Source organism: Anabrus simplex, chromosome 12 (genome assembly GCF_040414725.1).
Source record: "Anabrus simplex isolate iqAnaSimp1 chromosome 12, ASM4041472v1, whole genome shotgun sequence".
In the NCBI taxonomy this organism is placed as follows: Eukaryota; Metazoa; Arthropoda; class Insecta; order Orthoptera; family Tettigoniidae; genus Anabrus; species Anabrus simplex.
This window is the reverse complement of record NC_090276.1, coordinates 79,341,615-79,363,515: the sequence shown is the minus strand read 5'-3', so window position 1 is coordinate 79,363,515 and position 21,901 is coordinate 79,341,615. Positions and strand designations below refer to the sequence as shown.

The following is a 21,901-nucleotide window of genomic DNA, read 5'->3' as shown; positions in this document are numbered from 1 at the left end:
TAAATTCGCCACTTACAATAATCCAGGCATCTACCAAGCAACAAACCCTCTGAAAAAACAAAACATTAACATTGCCTTTAAGACGACAAACACCAACCGAAGCCTGTTTTTTAATCACAATACACTCAACATAAACAATAGTATTTACTCAAACTCAGGCATATACAGGCTCAAATGCACGCAATGTGAAAAACCATACATTGGACAAACAAGCCAAAGCTTCCTTACTAGATATCAGGAGCACTATAATGCCATATGAAAGATACAGGTCATCATTTCACAACTATCGAACAGACCTTACAATCATCAAAATAGTAGGCAAAGGAAAATTAATGAACGAATTAGAAAACATTTACATGTATCTGGATCAACATTACAATAAAGACCTAAATCTCAATGATCCCGTCGAAACAAAAAATCACTTATACGAGACTTTACCCTATTTATTACAATCTTTAAATCCAAATTTAAATAAATACCTTAAAAATCTTAAACTAACTTCCAATAAAGATCCAAACTTCCCGTCAAAGGTAACTCCTACCGGGCGAGTTGGCCGTACGCGTAGAGCGCGCGGCTGTGAGGTTGCATCCGGGAGATAGTAGGTTCGAATCCCACTATCGGCAGCCCTGAAGATGGTTTTCCGTGGTTTCCCATTTTCACACCAGGCAAACGCTGGGGCTGTACCTTAAGGCCACGGCCGCTTCCTTCCAACCCCTAGGCCTTTCCTACTCCATCGTCGCCATAAGACCTATCTGTGTCGGTGCGACGTAAAGCCCCTAGCAAAAAAAGAGGTAACTCCCTCCGTCCCTGCCCCTGCTAATCTTCCACAGCCAACAGCGCGTAAGCTCAACCCTCCGCCCACCTCCTCTTCACCATTACACCCCTCTCCCTCAATTCCACATCTTCAACAGCCAATAGCGCGCAAGCTCAACGCCCCGCCCATTTCCTTTCCTCCATCACACACACACACACACACACACACACACACACACACCCTCCCTCAATTCCACACAGATACAACACACAACATTCAAATCTCACTCGTTCCGAGACCATACAGACAACCAGTTCATACCACAGAAATTGAGAACGTAAGTAATTGAATACATATCATTTTGCCTAATTTAACAGGTTTTTTTTCCCCCCCTCTAAACTTCAAATTTTTTATTCTCTTTTCATTACAGATTCTTCACCATATATTCTTCAATAGTTAATCTATGTTCAAAACTACAACCAACAACAAGTAAGAATGTTCCCATTCAACTATCAGTATACTAGTTAACAAAGATCTATGCGGCAACATTCATTTATGAACTCTTTATCACTCCTTCAACAAAATTACAGAGACCGCGAACCCACTTAGTAAATAACGAGATTAATGGATTAGTGGATCCAACTTTATAATCTACATAGCACCATACTACAGTTCAATATTACAAGTTTTCAACAAGAAAGTTTCAGTGTTATCTTAAGTGGCTACTAAGGTCCTTTAACCTTCTCTTCAACATGTAAATCAAGTTGCTTCCAGCCAAATTTCACTCGAACTTTGATACGGCAACTTTAGCCGTCGACCTTGTTATTATGTGGTTAAGGCCTAGTTTATCTACACTGACTGACAGAGCAAATGCAACACCAAGAAGGAGTGGTCTGAACTTTATGCCAATTGCAGGGTAGACTGACGTCACTGAGGTATGCTCATGATGTGAAATGCGCCGCTGTGCTGCGCACGTAGCGAACGATAAGTGGGACACGGCGTTGGCGAATGGCCCACTTCGTTCCGTGATCTCTCAGCCGACAGTCATTGTAGAACGTGTTGTCGTGTGCCACAGGACACGTGTATAGCTAAGAATGCCTGGCTGCCGTCAACGGAGGCATTTCCAGCAGACAGACGACTTTACGAGGGGTATGGTGATCGGGCTGAGAAGGGCAGGTTGGTCGCTTCGTCAAATCGCAGCCGATACCCATAGGGATGTGTCCACGGTGCAGCGCCTGCGGCGAAGATGGTTGGTGCAGGGACATGTGGCACGTGCGAGGGGTCCAGGCGCATCCCGAATGACGTCAGCACGCGAGGATCGGCGCATCCGCCGCCAAGCGGTGGCAGCCCCGCATGCCACGTCAACCGCCATTCTTCAGCATGTGCAAGACACCCTGGCTGTTCCAATATCGACCAGAACAATTTCCCGTCGATTGGTTGAAGGAGGCCTGCACACCCGGCGTCCGCTCAGAAGACTACCATTGACTCCACAGCATAGACGTGCACGCCTGGCATGGTGCCGGGCTAGAGCGACTTGTATGAGGGAATGGCGGAACGTCGTGTTCTCCGATGAGTCACGCTTCTGTTCTGTCAGTGATAGTCACCGCAGACGAGTGTGGCGTCGGCGTGGAGAAAGGTCAAATCCGGCCGTAACTGTGGAGCGCCCTACCGCTAGACAACGCGGCATCATGGTTTGGGGCGCTATTGCGTATGATTCCACGTCACCTCTAGTGCGTATTCAAGGCACGTTAAATGCCCACCACTACGTGCAGCATGTGCTGCGGCCGGTGGCACTCCCGTACCTTCAGGGGCTGCCCAATGTTCTTTCAGCAGGATAATGCCCGCCCACACACTGCTCGCATCTCCCAACAGGCTCTACGAGGTGTACAGATGCTTCCGTGGCCAGCGTACTCTCCGGATCTCTCACCAATCGAACACGTGTGGGATCTCATTGGACGCCGTTTGCAAACTCTGCCCCAGCCTCGTACGGACGACCAACTGTGGCAAATGGTTGACAGAGAATGGAGAACCATCCCTCAGGACACCATCCGCACTCTTACTGACTCTGTACCTCGACGTGTTTCTGCGTGCATCGCCGCTCGCGGTGGTCCTACATCCTACTGAGTCGATGCCGTGCGCATTGTGTAACCTGCATATCGGTTTGAAATAAACATCAATTATTCGTCCGTGCCGTCTCTGTTTTTTTCTCCAACTTTCATCCCTTTCGAACCACTCCTTCTTGGTGTTGCATTTGCTCTGTCAGTCAGTGTATTTTATAAAATTATTTTAAAATTTCTAGTGTAATATCATACCAACTTCAACCTTTCCTTTGCAAACATTTTAAATGAAGTTTCAATTGAAAATTATTATTTAAGAACTCATAACAATTTCTCACATTGTATAATACTCATTCCAATCATATATTCTCATTTTTATATTTTTTACCATGACAATCAGGATCCTGATTTTTATCTTTGAGTATGAGTGTAAAAAAGGCTGATGATGGCCTTTTAAAGGGCGAAACATGTCCCTTCAAATTTTAGTTTAATAGGATGCAAGTCCTAACTTTGGAAATCCAATTGTATTGAATAGGTTGATCCTAATAAATTTTGATAATATGTTAAACTGATGTCCTTATACTTCCTCTCTGCTTCCCACACCACAACACCATTAGCTCCCTGTCCCCTAAACTTATTTTGACAGCACACTTCCTTGTGGTAGTCCAGTTTCATTCCAAAAGCACTCTGTCATCTCCACGTGTGTCTGGACATAGATACAACAATTCTTGTACATTGCTTGTGCATATTCTATCCTTTGTTTTCAAATCCCTACTGTTGTATTACTTATGATACTTTTGCTGTGGGTTCATTATTGTGGCCTTTTCTAAATCAAGAAATGTTATTACCACATCTCTTTCATATCCCCAATGTTTTTCTATTAACTGCCTCACACTGAAGACGAGATCTAGTCTTGATCTTCCATTATTTCAAAAGCCATACTATTGTTCTTGTAATTGTCTTTCCATCTTTCTTCTCACTCATTCCTAGCACTCAGTGAAATATTTTTGCTTCCTGAGACGAGTATGATTTATTGATAACTGCCACATATGTTTTTGTATCCCTTCTTAAATATAGGCATTATTACAATTGCTCCTCTCAAAAATTGTGAGACTCGCCATGTGGAGCCTGTGAAAGTTTTATTCTTGCCTGCAAGACTTGTCTCAATTCTGCAGCCAATCAACCAGGGAATAATTTGTGCAACTTGTGTGGTCTGACGTAGGCTGTGTAATATTGCCCCGGAGAGAGAATGTCAATGCAGATGTTCAGTGATGCATGGAGATCACTGAAAGAAGAAATAATCGCAAACTGCTTTATAAAAGCTGGAGTGATTTATGTAGATGACATTAAGTGCTGGATGATGCAGAAGCAGAGAACTGGAACCGTTTTTGTGAAAAGTTGGATGTGCCAACAAGTATGAATCTTACCAACTACGTCAACGTGGACTGAGTTATATAAGTGCAAAAAAGAAATACTGCTAATTAAAATTGTGGCAGACATCACGAGTAATAGAAATCCATGTAATGATGAGACTGATGGCGATGCTTGTTGTTTTAAGGGGCCTAACATTGAAGGTCATCGGCCCCTGATGATGAGACAGAAGAGGAAGTGTTCGGAAGAGGCAATTAACATGGTATGTAGTCTTCAAGATGATATTCTGCCATAAGTGATGTGCTAGAAACTGTCTTAACCCAATTGCATCATTTGACGACCCTAGCTCGTCATAGTTATTCATGGAATATGAATCAAATGACGAGCTCTGCTCGTGGCGACGCACAGCTGTACATCAATTCATGTAGTTTAGTCACTAACCCACAGTTGCCACTTGTATGCATTCTGAGCTGAAGTTTACACATGTGGCTTCGGTTTTATTCCTTTCACCAGGTTTTCACACACTTCTGGAACAAGAGATAAGAGAATCTTTTTTCATATTATTTCGCTCTTGTCAGTTGCCATCATGGCGTCAAGCAGATGTGCTGGTGTTGATGAAGGAATACGGAAGCTAATAGTGTTTTAGAGACTGATATTGAAGGCAGTGATGTTTGTGACGACGAAATAGACTCTGAAGTCCTTAGTTCGAATACTAGCGATGCGTATAATAGTTATGATGACACGGAAAGTGATGCAAATAACGACGGTGTGCCGAGTCTTTCGAAACGAGCTCTTACCTCGGCACAGACTAACTTGACTGACTGGAACTGGACAAAAAGTGACAATAAACCTGTTGTACATAAGTTTGGTGAATACAGTGGGGTTAGTGAAAACTTTTGAAAAAGTTTGATACGCAGGCACTATCTGAACTCTCAGTTTTTTGTGAATACACGAACCCTTTGTTTGACAAAATATCTGTCGAGACAAATTCATATGCAGCAAAACAGTTGAGCAATCCTGACAGAAAAACATTGAAAGTTGTAAGAAGCTGGTTTTCATATGTCCAGTGTAATAGGTCTAAACGTTCTAGGTTTGGAATAAAAATTTACAAAATTTGTGAATCAAGTTCTGGCTACTGTCTGTCTTTCAAAATTTATATAGGTGATGATGTAGTGGATCCAAGTCTGCCAGCAAATACAAACGTTGTGCTCAACATGTGTGAACCCTTCTTAGGCCAAGGACATATATTGTTTTTAGATAACTGGTATTCTTCCCCAGATTTATTCAAAAGGCTACACGACAAGCAGATGAATGTAACTGGAACTGTTAGACAGAACTGTAAAGACATGCCTCACGATATCAGTAAGACGAAACTAAAACGTGGAGAGTATGAGATGTGGGCTGCCAACAGTATGTTGTGTGTGAAGTGGAAAGATAACAAGGATGTTTGCTTTCTCACCACTAAACACAAATCAGCTGACATGACAGGGACAGGCAAACTCAGACGAAAGAGAGGACAAACCCCTAGGGAAGAAGTGATAAAACCCAAGTGTGGCCTTGAATACCAGAAGGGGATGGGTGGTGTTGACCTTCAGGATCAGCTTACAGCTCTGTTCCCCGTCATGCGACGCACCGTGAAAGGGTATAGGAAAATATTCTTTTACCTCCTAGATATGTGTATTTTCAATTCCTTCACTGTGTATCACAAGATCGCTGCTAACAGAAAGATGAGCTACACGGACTTCAGAACTAGCATTGCACAGCAGCTACTAGAGACTGTTCAGTTGCCGGAGTACTCGGTTCAAGGTCGACCTTCAGAGAGCACCACCCCACCAGATTACAAGCTAAATCATGGGCCCACTTTCCCATGCGTATTCCCCCTACAGAGAAGAAATCAAAAGTCGCAAGAAGGTGTGTTGTGTCGCGTGCTACAGCCAGGGCAAAAGAAGTGAAAGTTGCTGGCAGTGCAAAAAGTGTGGCATAGCTCTTCACTTATAATGTTTTGAGATGTACCACACCCAGCAGACTTACTAAAATAGCGGCATTAGTAAGTTTATTACTTCGTTATCATGCATGCAAATTTTCAGAAATAAATATTTACTGGTTGGTTTTGTATGATTTTCTAAATAACAGTGTGATGACGACGGCCGTAGAGCGGTATTTAAATGTGATTTCTCAGTGCACTCCTATGGTATTTAAATGTGAGGCGAATGGGTTAAATTCATATGCAGTGAATGGTCTTGTCTGTCTCAAGAGTGGTCAGAAGAAAATCACCGATATAAAAAAAGAGTGTCCAGCGATAGAGTACTGGAACAATGTAGAACTTGATGTGCTGAAAGTTACTTCATGAACACACCCTAATTTTTTCCTCATGTTATAAATATTAAGCAAAATTCATGTGATAATTTATTTCAGTATAACAATTTTGTTACATTGGTATTTTATGTGTTACTTTATGAGCCATGCAAGTTAATAACACTAAAGACTTACACTAAAATGGGCTCTCACAAATTTGGAGATGTTAGTAGTTTTGTTGCATGAACATATTTTAGATTCTTGAAAACTATTCAAAGAAGTGAAAACCAAACTGTGAATTTTCAGAACTTTTTCACGTCCAGATACCTTAAGGGCCAAATCATTTAAACAATAAAATATCGCCTACCTTCAGTGGATTTGGATTGGGATCATTAGGGACCCCAAATTTTAAGCGCCTCTCTCGCGCACGATCTCGGTATTTGTTATTCCGTTGCTCCGGGTCGCTCGGGTCCAGCCCTCGTGAACGGTACCAGTTATCCAAATTCTGTTTGTGCAGATCCGAAAGTTGTTGATGCCTGGGTGAAAAGAGAAAAACATGGTTTTTAGTTCCAAGATGTTCACAAACTCTGGCATGCACGGAACAAATAATGCTTTTTAAAATAATGCTAAACAAGCAAAGGTAAGGGCAGTTTTCTACCACAGAATACATGGGAACTGATGGAGTAAAGAAAGGCTTCCTGAACTTAGGAAATACCATATAATCTCGAATACCACCCGCACGGGGTTTTTTTTTTTTACAAGTAACAACTCTCATTATTGTTCCGTATTGAAGATGACGTTAGGCATAGATATCAAGGATAATTAAATAAAAAACCACCTATTCAATACTTTCCACGTTTAATGTGGTTATTATCTACATGATTTTATGTAGACTTATTTGGTCAGGTACATGTTTCACCCATTATTTTGGGCATCTTCAGCCTGTAAACAACCTTTAGGTCAAGGTTTGGGACCTTTTTAACCAATATAAACATACTAATATATACACTATATACAACATATACATTATATACTATATATACGAACATAAGTCAATACAGTAAAGTTTTTTGGTCCTAATCTATCTAATATGGAAAATGTCCAAAACTAAAATGGATCTTCTTTTCGGTGAAGAGGATTGCATATCGGGGTTTATGTGACCCCTATATCATATTAAGTACTTGACGTATCGTGTCTGGTGACAGGATGTGTCGTCAACAATAAGTGGAGATTTGAACTGATTGTTGCTTGTAGGTTGGTCAAGATTGAAAATATAAATTTAAATTGAATGTGTTTTAACTTGGCAGTTCTGGTTAACTTAAAATGTTCAAAACTAAAAATAAAATGAAACGGATCCTCTTTTTTCTTGAGAAGGGGTGATATTAAAACTGGAGCTTGTTTGACCCACGATTTTCATTTTCATGTTCTTGACGTAACTAATATTTAAATGTGTTGTCGTGCACAAGTGGAGATTCAAAAGCCGATTGTTGTAGGTAGACTGGTCAAAAACGTTGTGAATGAAACTGTTAGCGTCTTGACTTTGGGTCTCATGTAACGTCAAGGAATTGACAAGAGTACAATATTTAGCTGTTTCATAGTTTTAGGCTGCTGCTTAATTGGGAAGAGACATCCTAGACACTTGATACAGTCTTGTGTGAAAATTGTTCCCGTTGATGTGTTGCTTGGTCTTTGGGAGGGATCTTAAGAATATTTGTTCAGTTAATACTAGATGGATCTGTCTGTTCCGGCAGCGCCTGTCTTGTCACCAATGCTGGCAACAATGCTGATGATGCCTATATGTAAGGCGAAACATGTACCATTTTAATTAACATGACAATGTAATCCAACAAAGACAAGATTTATTGTATTAGGTGGACAAATTAATAAATTAACTTATTGTTATTATTTCAAACAATGCTCTCTCCGCTCTCAGTATATGCTACTTCCGCGCTTGGCGTCAGTCTCATGCACGTTCTCGGAGTATCATCATGAATTCCACAAAGTGTTTGCGAACTTTTACTGCGAGTGAGAAACTGAAAATAGTCCGGGAAGCCAAAATGATTGGAAATCGTGCCGCCAGTAGGAAATATGAAATCGACGAGTCGTGTATTCGCAATTGGAGAAAGAAGAATGTACTATTAACATGTAGTGGTGATCGTAGAGCTTTGTGTGGACTGAGTGTACAGTTTCCAGAGACTGGGGAAAAAAAACTTTATAAATATGTGACAGAACGGCGGGAATTGAGATATGGCGTGTCAACCGAAATGTGTCAGCTAAAGGCATTAGACATCGCAAAGGAACTTTCATCGGAAGGGTTTAAGGCAAGCCGAGGATGGGTTTGTAATTTTTAATGGGTTGAGTGTAGGAAGGTGTACCTCAATTTTGCAGCGTCTTCCTGGTGCATACGATGAGAAGTTATTGTCATTTCAGTGCCACATAATTTGGTTGCGGAAGGAAAATGCATATTTGCTTTCCCAAATTGGCAATGCAGATCAGTCGACAGACTACTTTGAAATGGCAGTGGACAGGACTGTTAAGGGTGCGAAAAGTGTTACCATTAGAACAGGTGGTAATGAAAAACAACGGTGTATGGTAATGTTGTGTATTCTTACCGACGGAACCAAATTGCCGCTGTACATTGATCTCAAGCGCTTCCTAAATATCTACCCGCTGGTGTTATCATCAGATCTCAGAACTCCGGCTGGATGGACAGTTCACTTGTGGAAGACTGGGTCAAGTGTGCCTGGCAATGTCGCCCTGGTGCATTATTGAGACAAAAGAGGTTAACTGTTCTCGACAGTTACCGCGGCCACACAACAGACGCTGTGAAGAAACCTATCAAAGATGGGAAAACCGAGCTAGCACTCACTTGGGCGGGATGACTTCTATGCTACAGCCGCTGGATGTCTGTGTGAACCCTCCATTTAAATCAGCCTTGAAACAGCTCTATACAGAATGGATGGCGGCTGATAATCTCACACTGACGCCAACTCGTTGCATTCAGTGCCCAGAAGTTCAGCTGCTGTGTTCGTGGATTTTGATGGCATGGAATCAATCGTATCCCTGGAAACCCCATATGGAAGAGCTTCAGGAAATGTAGCATTTCTAATGCTATGGATGGCAGCGATGATGACATTTTGTGGGAAGGTGATGGTGATGAAAGTTCTGAATTTGGTACTGATGATGATGAAGAATGAACTCGTTTGATATCATTCTGGAAATGTTTGTTTACTTTTATTTGTATTTTCTAATCATTTGATGTGTGTTAGTAAAGATAGTAAATAATTTTGACTTCACTTTTTTTTTTAATTTTGTTCTTACAAAATAAGGGTGCAGGTCTTATTTGGTGGCGGGTGGTATTCGAGATTATACGGTATATACGTACAGTCAGAAAATCATCAGAGATTCTTCACCTCAGCAGGCCAGGGGTGAGAAGAAGCGAGTCTCCTCCTTTACCTTCTCCTTTCGGCCAGGTGTTCATCCAGCTATTTCAAAGCAGGCCTTGGGCATTCTCCTAATGCGGCCAATATGAAGCACACACTACTGTAGCCCTACATGGAGGCAGATTTCTAGTCTTATGTATGTTCATCCTCAAGAACTTCATTTCTGTTCTCCCATACACCAAAATGTAAATATAATAAAGTGAGACTTTTGTCCCATTGCTGCTAATTTCATACATAACTGTTCCATTTCCATTTCACACAGTCCAAAGCTCAGCTTCCTCTGCTCATCACTGTTTTGGTTGCTAGACTCCTTGGTAAGCTATAGCAGTGCAGAAGGGCGGGGCATTCAGTTTCGTTACACGAGGGTTATCAGTTAATAATCTTACCTTTCATCACTCTAAAGAGTGACACCCATCATCCTCAATACAAAAGATTCATCGGCATAAAACGCTCACATCTCTGCATCAGAAGTCTGATTTCATTCTCTAGGTCTGAAGAGTACATGGACTGTTCTTGTACACTTTGTTTTAAAGTCCCAACATATAAAAATTATCCACACACACATACTGGGGGAATGAAGGGGCCAAAGTCCATGACTAATTACAGTAGAACCTTGATTCATCGCTATCAGTGGGGCCGCAAGGGGGGAAAAAAGAATTAAAAACTGCTGATGGATGTGGGAAACACCAGTTGTAAAGCAATTGTAATAATAATACTTAAAAATAAAGCAAATATAGTTATAGATGCACTTAAAAAACATAATAAAAATATATATAACTACACACTTCAAACTTCTTTCAAAAAATCGTCACAGTAATGTCTTTTAGTATCTTTTTAAAAAGTCCTTAACAGAAGTACGTTTTTGGTTGCCATCAATATCATGAGTGTAAATGTAGGCTCAAGTGTTTTGAATGCACTCAGAGCTTTGTAAAAGTTTGGCTGTGGTTCGACCTCTTCCTCGCTCTCGCTGTCTCGCAGTACTCATTTGTCAGTTCATGCCACAAACGTATCAAATTCAAAGTTGTTCATACCCAACTCAACGCTTTCATTGTAGCGACACTTCCAGAAATGGTTATGAATTATAATGGGTGAGATCTGATGCCAAGCTGACATTACAAAGATTAAACTATTGAGAAAATTGAAGATAAGGATTCTAAAATTTGTAATTCAGAGGGTAGTTTAGTGTAAACATATTAATTTTGGGGATTAATGAGAAGAATATTCTTTCCTCTGAGTTTTAGAAGAGATATCTTAATATTGGTTTAAAAGACCAGTGTTTTCATTAAACTACTAAAACAATGGTAATAAGTATAAGTTGAGTTATGTTGATTCTAGTATTTTTAACAGGAGTATGAGGTGTTCTAAACGTAAACATTTATTGTCCATGTTGATGAGTTTAGAATTTATTGTATTAAGTCTATTTGGTTTACTTTTTTATATTTGAATTTTTTTGATTATGAATTTTATTTTAGTATGATTTTTTAAAACATTTTCTGTATGTGAAGGAGCTTTAGAATTATCTGTATTGGTTTCTATAATTCGCACACATGGTAATAATTTCTTTCAAACATTTTGAGTCTTACAATGTTAAAGTTTATATTAATAATTATATTTTTACTCCCACTGTTTTTTAATTAATTACTGGTGAGTGGTTCAATCTTTGATATATTTTATAGCTTTTCTTTTGAGGTTGGATTTTATCTGGAGACTTCAGTAATCTAAGCTATTATTTTGGATGTGATATCTTATCTTATGGACTTATTTTGTTAAGTTTTTGAATTTGTGCATTGATGATTACGGCGAGAGTCAATTTATCGTATTAAGTTTTATAATCAGTTGTTTGAAGTTTTATATCTTATTTTTATTGTTGATGTTATATTATACATTTAGAAGTATATCTTCTATTTTTGTTTTTTGAAAGCAGCTTAATTCCAACTTTGTTTTTAATTTTAGGTTGGGGGTATCAACCTGAGCATTTACAGGCTGCAGTATATTTATTATTTTATACTTTGTTGGCTTTATTGCCTCTACTGGTGCTTACAGGATGCCGATTTTCATTTCTGCTGTCTTTCCATCGTCCACGAGACACGCAGCTCTTTGCACCAGCTTGCTTCCTGTAAGACTGCTTGAAACAATTTATAATGCCTGCATCTAATTCACATATGATTGCCATCATGTATACCCGCGGTGTCCTGTGTTCGAAAGGTGTGTCTGTGGATGAACTATGGTCGCGTTCTTGTGGACAGCAATTTATGAAGGACACAATGTCAAGAGATAGATTTCGAGAGCTTCTCAGATTCATCCGTTTCGGTGAGAAATCAACCTGAGCTGACCACCTGCCAGCTAACAGGTTCGTTCGTTTCTGAAATCTAGGACAAATTCGTGGAAAATTGCTTTTACTGTTACCGCCCAAGTGAAAATATTACAGTTGCTGAACACCAGCAAAACCAGGTGCAGATTTACCCAACTTATGACAAATAAGCCCGAGCGATCGACCAAATGTCCAATTAGTATATACCACCAAGGGTGTATGCACCAGGTGGCCAATGCATGTCTTTCACAATACCCTAGACCTAAGAGTTATCAATGCGTGGGTCATGTTCAAGCAAGTAACGGGTAGGAAGATAAAGCGGAAGTAGTTTATGTTACAGCTGGCAAGTGAACTAACAAGGCGGGACGAGCAAAGGCAACAACAAGAGGAGGCTGTCCGTCTAAAAAGCGGAAGAAATGCCAAGTTGGTCTGTGTAAAGGCAACAAGTCTAGCGATGCCTGCAGCAAGTGCCGCAAAGCAGTGTATGGAAAATGTGCACGAAGAGTAAAAGTTGTGTGTGCAAAATGTGTTTAGCGTGTTTATAATTTGCCTAAAGAATTACTGAAAATGTATATTTGTTGCAATGTTGACGACTAAGAAAAGGTGTTCAATTGGTTAATTATGTGAAAACTCCTTAGAGAAACAGAAACATGATGCAGTTGTTTGTGATTATTCATGTGTCCATCAGTAATACAGAAGGTCCAACGACGTCAATGAAATTAAAAATCCTTTGTACGAATTAACACCTAGATTAATTAATATCGTGAATTCAGATCAAAACAAAATCCCTCAATTATTTAAATCTCCACACTCAAATGCTTCATCCACCATGCCAAAAGTTAAACCCGCCCATATTGCTTCTAGAAACTCTCCTCCAGCAACAGCACACAAGCCCATAGACCAGCCTACCCCCACTCTCCCTCCATACCCCGCCCCTCCATTACCGCACCAGTACAACACCAGGAGTAGAAATGGTGATAAGACAGGCGCTGCCGAAACAGACAGGTCCATCTAGTATTAATTGAACAAGTAAGTCATTTTACAGTTAAGAGGTGTTAATTTAATACATTTTATCACAACGCGTGCTCTAAATTTTTAATTCAAAATTATTTTTCTACTTCATTACAGATATTCTTAAGATCCCTCCAAAAGAGCAAGCAACACATCAACGGGAACAATTTTCACACAAGACTGTATCAAGTGTCTAGGATGTTTCTTCTCAATTAAGCAGCAGCCTAAAACTATGAAACAGCTTAATATTGTACTCTTGTCAATTCCTTGACGTTACATGAGACCCAAAGTCAAGATGCTAACAGTTTCATTCACAACGTTCTTGACCAGTCTGCCTACAACAATCGGCTTTTAAATCTCCACTTGTGCATGACAACACATTTAAATATTAGTTACATCAAGAACATGAAAATGAAAATCGTGGGTCAAATAAGCCCCAGTTTTAATATCACCCTTTCTCAAGACTTATGATTTTTAAAAAAGAAGATCCGTTTCATTTTATTTTTAGTTTTGAACATTTTAAGATAACCAGAATGGAACTGCCAAGTTAAAACACATTTAATTTAAATTTATATTTTCAATCTTGACCAACCTACAAGCAACAATCAGTTCAAATCTCCACTTATTGTTGACGACACATCCTGTCACCAGACACGGTACGTCAAGAACTTAATAGGATATAGGGGTCACATAAACCCCGATATGCAATCCTCTTTACCGAAAAGAAGATCCATTTTAGTTATGGACATTTTTCATATTAGATTAGGACCAAAAAACTTAACTGTATTAACTTATGTTTGTATATATTGTATATAATGTATATATTGTATATAGTGTATATATTGGTATGTTTATATTGGTTAAAAAGGTCCCAAACCTTGACCTAAAGGTTGTTTACAGGCTGAAGATGCCCAAAATAATGGGTGAAACATGTACCTGACCAAATAAGTCTACATAAAATCATGTAGATAATAACCACATTAAACGTGGAAAGTATTGAATAGGTGGTTTTTTATTAAATTATCCTTGATATCTATGCCTAACGTCATCTTCAATACGGAACAACAATGAGAGTTGTTACTTGTAATTTGTAATTCAACAAGTTCCCACCTGACGCTGTTCAGCTATTTCCATCCACAATTGGTTTGGCATTTTCTCAATTCTAACTCAATGATAAGGCATGCTGAGTTCAAGATGAAAAATAATATTAACAAAGCATTCCTCGAAAAAGTCTCCATTAACTTCCTTGTGATAAGTCTTTCCTTCAACAAAATCTTCCTTATTGCCAATGTGCACATGATTAAATGTTTCCTCTTCCCCGGTATTCTCAGATATTTGGTGTGATAAGACTGAAGTAATGTGGATGCAAATTGAGGTTATGTTAAGTACAAGCAAGAGTTAGGGAAGTGATATACTAGTTCTACAGCTAATTAACACGCAGTCCTCCTACGTGGGTAAAAATATTATACATTATAACATTGGGCGAATGGCGAATAAAATTACAAGTTATAAATCTCATTTTCCAACCGTATTGGAGTTCAGAGTATCAAATTATTATAATTAATGAACCACCTTTCCAATACACAAAATCTTTATATTTAGGATGAAACCATTTAATCACAAATTGGACATGTTTCACTCAACTTTGTGAGCATCATCAGCAATAGTTAACATAAATAATTGGTAAATAAAAGTCGAGGCTGAGCAGTGTAAGAGGAGTTATCACAGTACAGGATATAAAGTGATCACAATATCTGAAAGCCTAATTCTTACACGTCGTCATCTAATGCGCGTGTGATAAGACTGAGCCTCAATGAAAGTTAAGGCTGTACAGTTAAAACCTCCAAGCTATGAGTATAATAAATATCTGTTTTGCAGTGGTTGATGACTGTGATATAAACTTGCTAAAGCCTATGAAATAAATCCTGAACACCAAAACAAAGACTGGCTACCAACTTAATAATGCTATACTACCCAGCACTAATACGAAACAAACTTACAATAGTAAGAGACTTCACTAGCGCAGCAAAAACACAGAAATACATAGAGAGCTCTTCCCACGTTACTGAAGTGAGCTTACACTAAGTCGAAATGGCTGTTCCATTTACCCACATATAACATCTCATATATAAAGTTCTGTAACGCTTTAACAAAAGATAGGCTGTTCCCATTTATTTCCCAGGTTTTTCTTTACGCTGTCTTCCAGGTCATACTCGCTGTGCTGCCTGACCGATGCAGCAGCACCCGCTAAAGTGCCGGTAATTTTCTGCTACCTCTCCGTGTTACAGGCGTTCTTTCAAAGAGCATTCTAATAGCAAAGATGAGATCGATCCGGTCTAAATCCATGTTGCTCCACTCCTAGATTTGCTTCAAAAATATTTTTTAACCTTTCTTGCAGTACAGATTCATAGATCTTAAGATGATGCGAAAGAAAAGTAATGCCTTTATAATTTGAACTGATCTTCCTCCCCCCTTTTTTTTAAAACGAAGGAATCTCAACCAGATTTTCAAAAAAATAAAACATAACATTATCCCTTTACATGGCTTTTATCAGTCTGCACATCCATAGAACACCTACTTAGCCTTGTGAATGTTGCAAAAAAAGGTGGGGGATGGGGGGCAAGAAAGACAAGAAAGAAATTATTTCCTCATTACCAATTCGGTCCAATTGACTGTTTCCTAGCCCCAAAGGAAGTGGCAAATAGAATGCAGAAGAGCTCTCAGTTTTACAAGCAAGTACAAACACTCTTCTGGGATCCCAAAGTACCAACAAAATCAAAGCTGGTGATGTTCAATCCGTACTTCATACCAATCTTAACCTATGGTATTGAAACCTGCACCCTCACTAAGGAAAATTCATGAAGGTTGTAGGCATCCGAGATAAAGTTCCTTCGGTCCACAATTCAAAAAACCAAACTGGACAAGTTAAGGAATGATGTGGTTAGGAAGGAAGCTGGGATTGTTACTTCATTGTTAGATCGAGTCAGCATGTCCAGACTGGCATGGTTTGGGCATGTAATGAGGATGGAGCCAACAGGGACAGCATATGCTAACTTGGAGAGACATGTGGCAGGGAAACGGATGGTGGAAAGACCAAGAACCCACTGGATGGACATCATAAAGATGAACATTGCAGATCAGTGAAGGACACTGGAGGACATCGAACATATCTCAATACGACAGAATGGAAGAGGCTCGTCAACAGTACCCGGGAAACTGGAACTGTAAAATAATAATGACTGACTGTTCCCTTCTAATTATTGACATTAAGTTTTTGTTTCCATTTTTATTTTGATGTTTAATCTGCGTTTGTTTTCTTTCACATGTACCATGTTTACTCTATTTACTCATGTATAACATCTCCTGAAGAACTGTTCAAATTAGAAAGGCGAAACTTTTCTTTTGCGTCATCTTAAGATCTAGGAAATATGAAGGATGATCAAATATAAACAGAATTTTTGTTCCTGAACATCAATAGTTGGTAGGACTGACCCCGTGCTTCTGCATTGGTTAGACTGTACCGTTAGGAGTGGGAAGAGCGTGTTGTTAGATATTTCCTGCCATTTCGTCAGTAACGCTCACGATGTCGGAGCAACAGGTGCATCCCTCCACAGCGCAGTGCATAATTATAAAATTTCTTGCCCATGAAGGAGTTACAGCGGCAGAAATCTGCCAGAGATCGACTGCACAGTTCGGTGATCAAACATTGTCGAGGACGTGTGTGCTTGGCTGGCATAAAAAGTTCAAGGACGGGCGAGAACTTGTGGAGAATCAACAACACAATCGCCGTCCTCGGACCAGCATTACAGACTAAAACATTTGTGCGGTTAAACAATTATTGACGATGATCAGCGAGCGAGAGTATCAGAAATTGCAGAGCAAGTCAGAATCAGTTCAGGGAGCTGTCAAGGAATCATCTCAAACGACTTACAGTTCCGTAAAGTGCGTTCCAGATGGATCCCTCACATTTTGACCGAAAATCTGGAGTTCCTATTGACGAGAGTACGATATCCTTCAAGGGGAGAGTTTTATTTCAAGTTTACAACCCAACGAAGCACACAAAATTAGGACTTAAAATGTTTGTTCTGTCTGACAATAGTAACGGGTATGAGTACTATTTTAAACCTTACACTGGTAAGGAGGAAACTAGTTCAGACCTCCTAAAAACCACTGAAATTGTTACTGCTCTCGCTGCTTCTCTCACCAAAGATCCCAAGAACCCTCCTGGCTATCATGTATATACTGAGAGGCAGTGCTGGATGAAGGTGTTTGGGGGCCCTGGGCTATTCAAAAATGTGGGGCCCCTTCTTTGTAACATCACATAACACTAGCATACTGAAGTCGTTATAAAACTACTTGCACTTAAATTAATGAATATGGAAGTATTGAAATAGACTACAATTTTTCTCTATTTTTCATGTTAATATTTCATAATGCCAAAACATATTTTACATTTGTCTCATCATCACTATCAAATCGACGTACAAAACAGAACTTACATTTTTAGGTACCACTAGGATATTTTCTATCCATTTTACAAAAACATTACAGTTGTAACTTAAGAATGGTTCAATAATCAGAGGTGAACTGGAAGTTCTGATGCAATTATAGTATAGCATGCGCATTCCACCGTGCTTCCCCTGTCCCCTCCCGCTCACTTCCTAGACCTCTTCACCCCCCTTCCCCCTCTGCCCATACTCGTAAGCTGCCAGATTTAAATTTTCGTCAACAATAACCTTTACAACAATTATGGTGCGTAAGTAGCGAGGATTCGTGTCTCCGGACGGTAATTGATTCTAGCAGTGATGAAATACTAACACAGACAACTGATAAGCAGGAAGGAAGAGTGCGTGTTCGATATTTTGCGAGCGTAAATATTCATATACATGCACAGAGGTGGAGCAGCAGGCCTTTTTATACAATTTTAGGTTCGGCCAAGAGTCGGGGCCCCTTGGCACGCGGTGCCCGGGGCTACAGCCCCTTTAGCCACCCCTCTTAATCCGGCCCTGCTGAGAGGTATTATACATCACCACAATAGCTGACCAACTCCTATCCACAAATATACTATCAACAGGTACAGTCATGCCATCCCGTAAGGACGTGTCACATCAGCTACAAAAGAAAAAATTGAGCAAAAGGAAACGATTTCTTTTTGTAAAGATCCTAAACTTGCTCTGCCATGGAAAGCTAAAAGGACAGTTTTCATGCTGAGCACTAGCCACAAAGGGTGAAAGATAGATGTAAGATCAGTCAGCTCCAAATACCCAAACAAGCCGCCAATAGACAAACCCAGTATGACGGTAGACTACACGAAACATAGCCTCTTACCACTTGCGCAGGACAATAAAGTGGTATAGAACAATGTTCTTCTGGCTCCTTCAGATAAACGTCAACTCATATCTGCTGTATGTCATGGTCCAGAAAAACGAACCCCAAACCAATTACACATAGAAAGTTGAGTCACTAGTCCTCGAACGGGTGATCTCCAAGAAAAAAGGGGAAGGCCCTCTCTTGGGCCCCCAGAAGAACGCCTGAAATGGGTACCTCACTTTATGGCTAGGAGGGAGAAAGGTTCCATAGCTTGCAACATTTCTAAAAACCGTGAAAGTGTTGTGTGTTTTGTAGAAAAATTATATAGTGTATATATGTAAATTGCAGTGCCTTGTGCTGTTATTGCACTAAATGTAAGGACATAAAATAAGAAAATTGAACTTTATAACCAACAGATGCTGCTCAAACTTCCAGTACCAGCAGGTAAGCGTAATACACCTTTGGTATACTTAAATTTAGTGCATTAAAATATATTCTCATTATTTTAAAATTCGGAAAAAAATATTCCACTCAGGGCCAAAAGGGCATCCGCTTGGACAGGGTTAATAGTTATATTAAAATATTTTATAAAAGTCAGTCGGTATTGGAATCAAATACTTCTTACTTCAGGCAGTTTGCTACGCGACGACATTGCGCAGCCTTGAACCCTGCGGGGCACAGTGCAGCTGTGGTAATGCAGAGGGGGACCGATACAAAACTGTTTAAACATGCTAATATACATTTAATAGATTTAAAACTAATTTGTCTGTTTAATTAAAGACTCTAGATGTTCCTTTCCCTGTTTTTAAATGATGCCAACCTAACCTATATTACGTAAAATTTTCAAGTATTATATCCTTGCCTAGTTTCAACTTTAGGAGCAGGAAAAGTGTTATAGGTGATTAAATATGGTATTCACTTTGCTTACCTGACTGTCGTTTTATTATATACCTCCCACAGCAAGTCTGTGGTTGTGTCCGCACCCTCTAGAACTACTGTACAAGGCAGTGGACTCACCTCATAAGAGACTCCTTGCTTGGAAACTGACGTTTACAAAGCAAACAAGCTAATTTGACCCAGTTCGTGTGTTGCCTGTCCTCCTGGATAACATCTTCAATCTCATCTTCACTATCGCTTCCTCCACCATACGCTGCCACAAGGCCGGATGCATTACTTGGTGTCGCTGGGCCCTGAAATATATTCAGATCTGGTGCTTAGAGACAACATAATAATGAAAAGGACAAGGCATAGGGCAGTAAGATAACACATTGAGTAATTTCTTTTCCAAACATTACATATTCAGCTCACTTATTAAAACTCTACTTAGGTACACAACAATCTTACGAATCTCTATTTTCTGTTATTCTACCTTTATACTCTCCAGCCACACAGCGATCTGCATTAATTTGTTCCTTTTTACACTCTGTTTAACTTAACTGCATATGAGCTAGTAGATTACTAACCTTCATTGTCTTCATGCATTTCTCCAATATAGTTCATTACTTAACCCATCCGCTTGCTTACCTTATAAACATCAGTTCCGGATCTTTAAATTACCATTTAAATGCCGGTGTTTGTAAGGTCCATGCAAAACTGTGCATAAATGATATCACTGCAACTACTGGCTCAAATGTTGTCAAACTTTCATAGAAATACTCAAAAATAATCATTTCAATGGAATGTGCTACATTACAGTGAAAAATATGAACTATGCACTATAAACTCACCTAGTAATTCATACGGTACGTTGGAACATTTACGTTCGTAATATTTACATCTGCTTCTTGACTTGTATTACTATCACTAACTTCACTAAGCACAGAATAACGTATCCACATCAATAGATTCACACGTAGAACTTTCAGATATATTATAATCTTCTTCACAATCACTATTCAGTAAAATATCCACGACTTCTCTCTCGGTAATAGCCTCGCGCGTGTTCATCTTTAATCACTGAACACCTGTGGCATCAGCTCAATGCTATCTTCAATTTATGCGGTTAATCCCCTCAACATGACTCAAATACAGCTGAAGAGAATTCCTTCCGATATAAAGAACTAGCTGGTGTACCCGTGCTTCACTAAGGGATTCTCAGAACGACTGACTGTGGTTTCCCTAAGTGAAGTCAACATAGGTCATTACAAAAATGTTGGTAAGAATGTAGGAATGTAATCATATAAAATACTTGATCAAATGAAAAACCGCACATTTTCTCAGTACTACGGTGCCGATCTAACCATCCAAAGTTCCAGAGCTGGAACCAGGCCACAGACAGCCGTGAACACTCCTCTGCCATTATTCCATTAAATATGCACACTGCTCAATCTAATCTCTGCCCCAGGGTAGGGATTGAATAGGTCAAATGCTATGATGTACCAGTGTAGTAGCAGAAGACTTATCCACCAGAGAAATGACCTGCTAAAGAAGAAAGTTATCTATCTCCCCAGCTATTTCTGCCAATATTCAGGCAGGCTGTTACACTCAGTACGACCGGGCAAGTTGGCCGTGTGGTTAAGGGCGCGCAGCTCTGAGCTTGTATCCGAAGAGAGTGGATTCAAACCCACTGTCGGCAGCCCTGAAGATGGTATTCCGTGGTTTTCCATTTTCACACCGGGCAAATGTTGGGGCTGTACCTTAATTAAGGCCAAGGCTGTTTCCTTCACACTCCTAGCCATTTCCTATCCCATCATCACCAGAAGATCTGTCTGTGTCGGTGCAAAGGAATCGGTACGCAGCAGTAATCCTATCTATCGGAGATGAGTGGCAACAGAAAAGACAAAGCACATCACAACAAACAATGGTCAATGTAATGTAACTGTTGATCAATTTTCTGAGCTTTCTACATTGCAGGCCTTCACATTTAGTTTTCTTTCGTCTCTGTGATATTAGGAAGTCTTATAAAAAATTTTATAGCGTAGACTGTAGTTCCATATTCTCCAACTTTACATACATATTTTCATTAAATTCTGTTTACCCTTCTCGTGACTCGGCGCTGATATCGACTTAGCAACAAAAATACAAATTAATGAATATATCTGTGATCGTAGTCGGTACGGTAACAATGTATAAGACATAAATGATCGGAAATTTAATACTATATAGCCTAACTTTAATTATGTATTATTTATCGAGAGGATCACATTTTAGGCCTACCCCTAAACTACCATTTCACTCAGCGTGAATACAACTATTTATGGCCAAAATTATATAGACTTATTCCCCGACTTTGCATACCGATTTTGATTGAGATACGATCGCTAATAACATAAATATTTGAGAATTACATTTTAGGCCTTCCCCTAAACTACCATTTCATTTAGCGTGAATAAAATGATGTATGGCCTAG

The 21,901-nt window shown here is 39.6% G+C and overlaps 1 protein-coding gene across 1 annotated transcript in view; it reads right to left on the bottom strand.

The window, feature by feature from the left end:
• The window catches only part of LOC136884333 (RNA-binding protein 5), a 162,386-nt gene that overhangs the window by 29,426 nt on the left and 111,059 nt on the right, over positions 1-21,901 (bottom strand). The window contains exons 16-17 of the mRNA XM_067156432.2: positions 19,570-19,742; positions 6,845-7,013 (exon numbers count right to left, since the gene is read on the bottom strand). Of these exons, the coding sequence (XP_067012533.2) occupies positions 6,845-7,013; positions 19,570-19,742 (342 nt within the window). The remainder of the gene's footprint in view (positions 1-6,844; positions 7,014-19,569; positions 19,743-21,901) is intronic.